This window comes from Prosopis cineraria, unplaced genomic scaffold, assembly GCF_029017545.1.
Source record: "Prosopis cineraria cultivar Desert tree isolate PC_DT_omini unplaced genomic scaffold, ASM2901754v1 PC1673, whole genome shotgun sequence".
Taxonomy (NCBI): Eukaryota; Viridiplantae; Streptophyta; class Magnoliopsida; order Fabales; family Fabaceae; genus Prosopis; species Prosopis cineraria.
In genome coordinates this window covers 1,357-8,286 of record NW_026556998.1, presented here as the reverse complement: position 1 = coordinate 8,286, position 6,930 = coordinate 1,357, and the positions used below count along the sequence as shown (strand labels likewise).

Here is a 6,930-nt window from a genome sequence, read left to right as displayed (position 1 = left end):
AAAAGCTCCATCACATATTCACATAGGTGGGGCAGGGAACAAAAGCAAGACGAAGAAGAAGAGACATTTATTATCATCCGGACAAATACAGGGGGGTTGAAAAATAAAGCAAGGTAATTTTTGCTTAATGATAACCCAACGTCCTAAGGCTTCTTTAAATTTCTTTTCTTCTTTGGTATTTTGATTTTTAAAAGATTCCCTCTCATCCCTTTTTGATTTCAGATCGTCTTTTGAAAGATTTTCTCCCCTCCACCTTAATTATAGGAACTACCCGCGCTTTTTCTTATTCCTTTCTTCCTTCAATATGAATATCGTTCTTGGGGATTTTCTCGGTGGGTTTGGTGGATGATTGCCAGATTCGTTTTGCGTTTTCCTTGCTTTCTTTTAACAAGAAGAGCTCTAACTGAATTTCTACCTTGCTAAACGGAAAATCCTCACTCTTCTTTGAACAATGCCTTCTTCGGATTCGGTTCCTTCCTGTATCTTAAAGAGGGGGATTTGCAAGGTGTTAGCCTCCCTCCGCAGTTCTTACGTCGTCTCTGGTGCTTATAGAGTTCAAAGGCACCTCCTATTCACGACCGCTCTCTGCCGTTATTTATTTCGCGTTCAAAGTCAAAATTTCCGTCTATCGTGATCGCTCTTCCCCTATTTATTGATGATTCATCTCTTTCCGGTTTTCTGTGCTTGTGGGTTTTCCCTCGTTCTGCTTCTGGTTGGGCCGTTCTCTTTCTTGGTTCTGATCGTGCTCTCAAGGTTTGTGCTTTGTTAATTAGTATGCTTTTCTTCGAAAGAGTTTGAATTTTGATTTTTCGGTTCAGTGGTCTTGGTCATCCAACAGTGGGAACTGGGTCGGTTTCTAATTGTTTTACTTTTCTATAGTCTTCTATGTTCAACCTTTTGTTTTATCATAATTTCCGTTTAGTCAATAAAGGTGGTTGGCGAAGAAAAAATCCTAGTTTTGAAGCAGACGCAGTTGATTTTTCTTCACAGAATAAATACATGAAGGTTTAAGTTAGGGAGCTTTCGTCCGTTTCTGGATTATATATATACATCAAACTTGTTTTTCAGCTGCTGGAAAGTTGGATTATTCTTTTCCTTATTGCATCATCCGTTGCTTTCCATTTCTTTTGCAATTTGGAAATTGAGTTTGTAAATATTGGGTATTCCTGAAGGACTCGGTAGGTGGAGAAGGTGTTAGAACACCGAAGATGGATTTGGAAGATTCCATGAAGGGTGCTGCAAATGGTATCAGTAATGATAAAATTTTCAGAGCTGATAAAATTGATCTCAAAAGTTTGGATGCGCAGCTTGACAAACACTTAAGCAGGGTTTGGTCCAAGAACATTGAGTCCAAAAGGCCTAAAGAAGAGTGGGAGATTGATTTGGCCAAATTGAATCTGCGATATGTTGTAGCTCATGGGACCTACGGTACTGTTTACAGAGGCACCTATGATAACCAAGATGTTGCAGGTAATTCGGCTATGTACTCTTTTATGTGCTATAAAGTGTTCATTCTTTTTCTTTTTCCTGGTTCGTTATATTGTTCGCTGAATGAATGATTGGAGAGAAATTAAAATGAGTTACTCAATGTGTTTGGATACTATCAGGTTCCATATTCTCTCCTCTTTCTTTGTCATTTGTGGCCTGAAATTGGAAGGTCCATGATCGATCTGGAGCTTATAATTGTACCCTGTGTTTTCATGTCATCTTTACTTTTTTGACTTTTGTGTAATGTTCATTCAAAATTACAGGCAGTACAGTATGTTTGAGGTGCTAAAATATCTAATTATTTCAGGGCTGAGGCGCATCACACACGGCAACCCTAGGCAGGATTGCTTTATGTTACCCTACTTTGAAAAAATTGGGCCTAATCAAGGTCATTCATAATGTTGCCGTTGACTCTAAGACATATCTAATATCTCCTCATAAAACAAGGAAGTTAGGCAGCTGTGAGAGTCGTCATTAATTCAAATTTCAGAACAAACCTTTTTCTTTTAGCCTGTGATAAGGGGAAGAGGGTATAGCTGCTAGCATAATTGTGTGCATTTTCATTTCCTTAGTTGCCTAAATTGCCATCGGGCAACCTGTGATTGTTTAGATATGCGTGCCATAATTGTGCATTTACACCATTATATTGCATGCCTTGATTTTTTTAATGTAAGGCTCATAAGTAAACCTGACTTCTCAATTTATTTAATGTTTGGCCAATAATATTTAGGTTCGGAAAAAGTGTTGGATAATTACTTGTTTGAGGATAGTTACTTTGCCATTATGTTATGAGTAAAAGTTATAATTACAACTTATGTTTTGGAATGGTTTTATTGAGTCCTTTATGATTGGAATGAACTGGGGAGGTTTGACGCCTTTTGTTTTCTGCAATTTGCTGGTGCTTGCTATTCTTTATTTGACAAATGCGGTTGTTGGAATTTGAGGTTAAGTCTACGGTTTCTTAAGTTAACTGTTTGCTATTCCTCATCAAAGAAACCAAACTTAGTTTCAACGCTGAATATTCTTGTTTTCAGAAAATTCTCACTTTTCTTATGTTGAATTTCATAGTGAAAGTTTTGGACTGGGGTGAGGATGGTGTCGCCACAGCTGCTGAAGCTGCTGCTTTACGTGCATCATTTCAGCAGGAGGTTGCTGTTTGGCACAAACTCGACCATCCAAATGTTACAAAAGTAAGGACTTAGACTCTTAGAGTCTTCATCCTAATGTATTTAAAATTATGAACTAGATCTTGTTACTGAACACAGTTGATGCTTGAAGTGGCAGCTTTGAGCAGTGATGCATAATTATTTATGCTGTAGAAGTAATGAAACTTCGGATACTCACATTTTCATGGCTAAGAATTAAATGCCAAGTTTTAAGCAGGATATACTCAATGTTCTATTTATAAGGCATCTCAATAGTCACTGTATTTATCTTTACCATTTTGCTCTTTTTAAATGTTGGGAAGGTTGTTAAATACTAGAGAATTTGATTTTTAAAGTATGTATATTTAATAGGGATAAAGTTGAAAATTTACTGAATTTTTGGACGAAGTTAATGAGGTTTAAGATTTAATAACACCAGAGGAGTATTCTTTAGTGCATGCCTTCAGTTTTTTTTTTTTTAATTGTTTCTTATTCATTCTTGCTGCAGTTTATTGGAGCTTCAATGGGAACCTCAAATCTTAAGATTCCCACAAAGAACTCATCAAATGATGGTCAAGATTCCCTTCCTTCTAGGGCATGTTGTGTTGTTGTGGAGTATATCCCCTCTGGGACGCTAAAACAACTATTGTTCAAAAATAGGCATAAGAAACTTGCTTTCAAGGTTGTGATCAAGCTGGCTTTAGATCTTGCTAAGGGGTAGATACCATTTCTTTTATCATTACCCAAAAAAAAAAAATGAATTTCTACTGAACTGAAATATTTGCTTTCCCTCATTTTACAGTCTTAGCTATCTACATTCAAAGAAGATTGTACACCGTGATGTCAAAGCGGAGAATATGTTGCTAGATGGCCATGGAAACTTGAAAATAGCTGATTTTGGAGTCGCACGAGTTGAAGCACAGAATCCTAGTGACATGACTGGTGAAACTGGAACTCTTGGATATATGGCACCAGAGGTATTGATTTTGGTTTAGGAAAAAGAAAAATTCTTGTTTAGCTGTTTTGTACTCATTCCGTCTTTGTTTATAAAACACTTTTTGGCGAAAATATACACATCGATAAAGTTCATTAAATACACTTTATAATTTTTTTTTTTAAAATACAACTATAATGAGGGAAGAGTAATATTGAAACAAGTATAATTAATGAGACCTTATTTTTGTCAGAGTCATAGTGTCTTATACTCTCTCCAATCCAAATATAAGCATCGTTTAACAATCATCTACATACCAATAAGATCCTTACTCATGAACATATATATTGTTTTTCTTTTTTTTATCCTTAATTCTACTTTTATGATGAGTGAGAAGGTCATAAATTCAGAGACACTAGGTTCCTAAATAAAAGGGGTCAAATAGATTTTTTTTTATAAATGCTAAATTGCATATATTTTGGATTGGAATGAGTATTTTGGGACAATGAATTTCTCCAAAAGTGTGTCTTATAAACTAGGATGGTGGGAGTATTTTTCATGGGTTGGTCTTACAAAGAGATTGGTATAACCATGACTTGATTTAAAGAAATGTTCTATTCTATATTAGTGCATGGGTAACTTACATGGCTTCCATTCCAATCATGTTTGCATTCTTCTGTGAATTTGCTTCTGTCACTGTTTGCAAGCATATTGGAAGCTGGCCAATTTCTTCTGTTATATTTAATACGAACCATTATACTTTGTGTAGGTTTTGGATGGTAAGCCTTACAACAGAAGATGTGATGTGTACAGCTTTGGCATTTGCTTGTGGGAAATATATTGCTGTGATATTCCTTATCCAGATCTTAGCTTCGCTGATGTGTCATCGGCTGTTGTCCGTCAGGTTAGTTCATGCAATGAATTATTTGTGTGCAGACTCTGCAATCATCATTCTTGCATTAGTATTTTGGTAGTGTCACTGATATGATCCAAAGATAACATATGCTGTAGTGAACTCTTGGAACCATTATAGCATAAAAGAAACTCCTCGAACTAACAACATATTTTCAATTATACCTTTATTAAATATCTTACATAAATGCTTAATAATGATAATTGATATTTCAATGCATCTTTTTTTAAAAAAAATTAATAAATGAAGTATGGGTATGGTTGGAAATAAAATTATAAAAACTACTTAATGCCTTATATTTTAGATCAAATAAGGTTTTTAGAAGATGTCTTATATTGTGGTATGGACATAGTACGTTATTTAAGACTTTGGTATCCTTTTAAGTTGTAATGTCTAGGTTGAATTAAGATAAGCTATCCTAATAACAGATTTAGCATCTAATTACATGATAGAAAAAATATTTTTTAAGAACAAAGGTTTTGTAAGTGTCTGTTATCAGTTTCTCTGATAAAAACTATAACCTATATGACGTTTGTTTCGACTCAGCATCACATATCAGAACTTGATAGCAAAAGCTCGTGCTAAAAGTTTATGTGGCTCGGCGTTTCTGTGCAGAATTTGCGACCCGAAATCCCGCGATGTTGTCCAACATCATTGGCTAACATCATGAGGAAGTGCTGGGATGGGAATCCAGACAAGCGTCCAGAAATGGGTGAGGTGGTGAGTTTGTTGGAAGCCATAGATACAAGCAAAGGAGGAGGAATGATACCAGAAGATGCCAAACCAACTTGCTTCTGTTTCGCTCCATCTCGTGGTCCCTAACTCTTCAATTCCTTGTTGAAGCTGAACACACACACACACACACACATCATTGCTCAAGGGAAGATTTTGAGAGAGAGAGAGTTGCAGGTGGTAGATTTTATTGCATGCTTTGCCACAACATACCCTAACTTGCTTTCCTGGTTAGTGGTAGAAGAGATGAAAGATCATGAAAACAAAAGGGAAATAATGTATGACACGTTTGTTTTTTGGTGTAATGAGAAGCAGAGATTGGTTGTAAGTTTCTAATACCACTTTTTTTTTTTTTTTGGTGGTGCATCTATTAAAATGTTCCAATATAAAATCATTTTGATTCACCTACCTACATCTTCTGGTTTCGATCAAATTCCCTTGATGGTAAAGTTTTCAATATCATAAAGGTGGGGATTTTGGTGAATCAGTCTTGATTAATCTTAAAAGCATTTACACTTATCCATAGATGTCAATATCATCATGAGAAAATGATCTCAAAATATATATATATTTATAATGGGTCCAAAAATGAAGTTAAGTTTTAAAAGGGTATAATATTTTAAATTTTTTTTATTTTCTAAAAGTATTTTTAGCTTTTTAGGTTCAGACTTGTCTTATTTTATAAAAATCTTTGGTTTTTGGCTCAACTTTGGGTTTTTGACTTAATTTCAATGATCTTTTTTTTTGGTTAAATTAAGTCGTTAGCAAGTCTGATTATGATTTAATTTATTCAACTGTTTGGTCCGATCGGTTTAGTTCTTAAAACAATGCTAGTCAGTTAATTATAGTGTAAAAACTTCATCTATTCATATCTTTTTGAGAGTCAACTGGATCATGTGGGTTTTATATGTTGTCTAGAATAATATTTATTATCCATGGTTTGTTAAATCATGGATTCTAACAAGGCTTGACTTATGCCAGCAGGTTAATGAAAAGAAAATTAGTAGAAAAATTCTCAGATAAATCCTAAACTATTATTTGGGAATTTTTTTTTTTAAACTAGTCTTTGCTGGATCTTTACGAGTCAAATTTGAAACTTTGCAACTCATTTACGTTTTTGCACAGGTTTCTTAGGGGAGTTATTATTAATAAGAAAAATTTAGAGGACTTAAAAATAATTTTTTTTAATTTACGGCTTCTTGTAATTTTATCGTTTATTTTTTTTTTTGTTCAGAATTTTTCCGATTCTTTTTTTTTTTTTGTACCAGTTCCAGATTACTAGACGGTGGAGTACAAAAGGAATAAGCCCACGCTTCTCTTCTTCAGGTCAATAGCCCAATTTTGAGTTCAACCTTCTTTTTCTTTTGGGATAATAAATTGACAAAACGACTAAGTTCAAATTTCAATCATTCTTCTTCTGTTTTACAATACATTATTCGATTTTAATTACTTTGACGAAGCTGTTGAATTCTATCTTTCGTTTACATAAAAGCCATATGTGATTTTAAGTTTTAGTTTATTTATATTGTTTACTCATAGTTCGCTTTATGTTACATTTTTTATGAAGCCAATGCAATTCTAAAATATTTAATATAATACTTAAATTAAACTTTTATTCATCAAATCAAACACTAGTTTTTGTTTAATCTTTCATTTAATTTTTTTCATGTTTTTTAAGTTTAATTTTCATAATTAATCCGATTAAGTTTAGCTTGATA

The 6,930-nt window shown here is 34.0% G+C and overlaps 1 protein-coding gene across 3 annotated transcripts; it reads left to right on the top strand.

Annotated features, from left to right (window-relative positions):
• On the top strand, positions 1–5,540 carry LOC129300604 (serine/threonine-protein kinase STY13-like). Of its 3 annotated transcripts, none has more exons than XM_054939177.1 (7): positions 1–113; positions 1,173–1,470; positions 2,557–2,678; positions 3,142–3,350; positions 3,436–3,610; positions 4,337–4,471; positions 5,096–5,540. In XM_054939177.1, the coding sequence occupies exons 2-7, from the start codon at positions 1,209–1,211 to the stop codon at positions 5,300–5,302; spliced, it is 1,110 nt and encodes a 369-aa protein (XP_054795152.1). In that variant the 5' UTR covers positions 1–113; positions 1,173–1,208; the 3' UTR covers positions 5,303–5,540. The 3 variants fall into 3 exon arrangements, with proteins under 3 accessions (XP_054795152.1, XP_054795150.1, XP_054795151.1); XM_054939175.1 differs by lacking the exon at positions 1–113 and adding an exon at positions 194–753; XM_054939176.1 differs by lacking the exon at positions 1–113 and having other exon boundaries at positions 794–1,470.
• Positions 5,541–6,930: the final 1,390 nt, after the last annotated feature.

What these genes read in the sequence shown, in the direction of transcription:
- LOC129300604 (XM_054939177.1), top strand. Translation starts at nt 1,209, where the DNA reads ATGGATTTGGAAGATTCCATGAAGGGTGCTGCAAATGGTATCAGTAAT. An exon ending in TGATAACCAAGATGTTGCAG is followed by an intron (nt 1,471 to 2,556) that starts GTAATTCGGCTA and finishes TGAATTTCATAG; the next exon opens with TGAAAGTTTTGGACTGGGGT. An exon ending in GCTTTAGATCTTGCTAAGGG is followed by an intron (nt 3,351 to 3,435) that starts GTAGATACCATT and finishes CTCATTTTACAG; the next exon opens with TCTTAGCTATCTACATTCAA.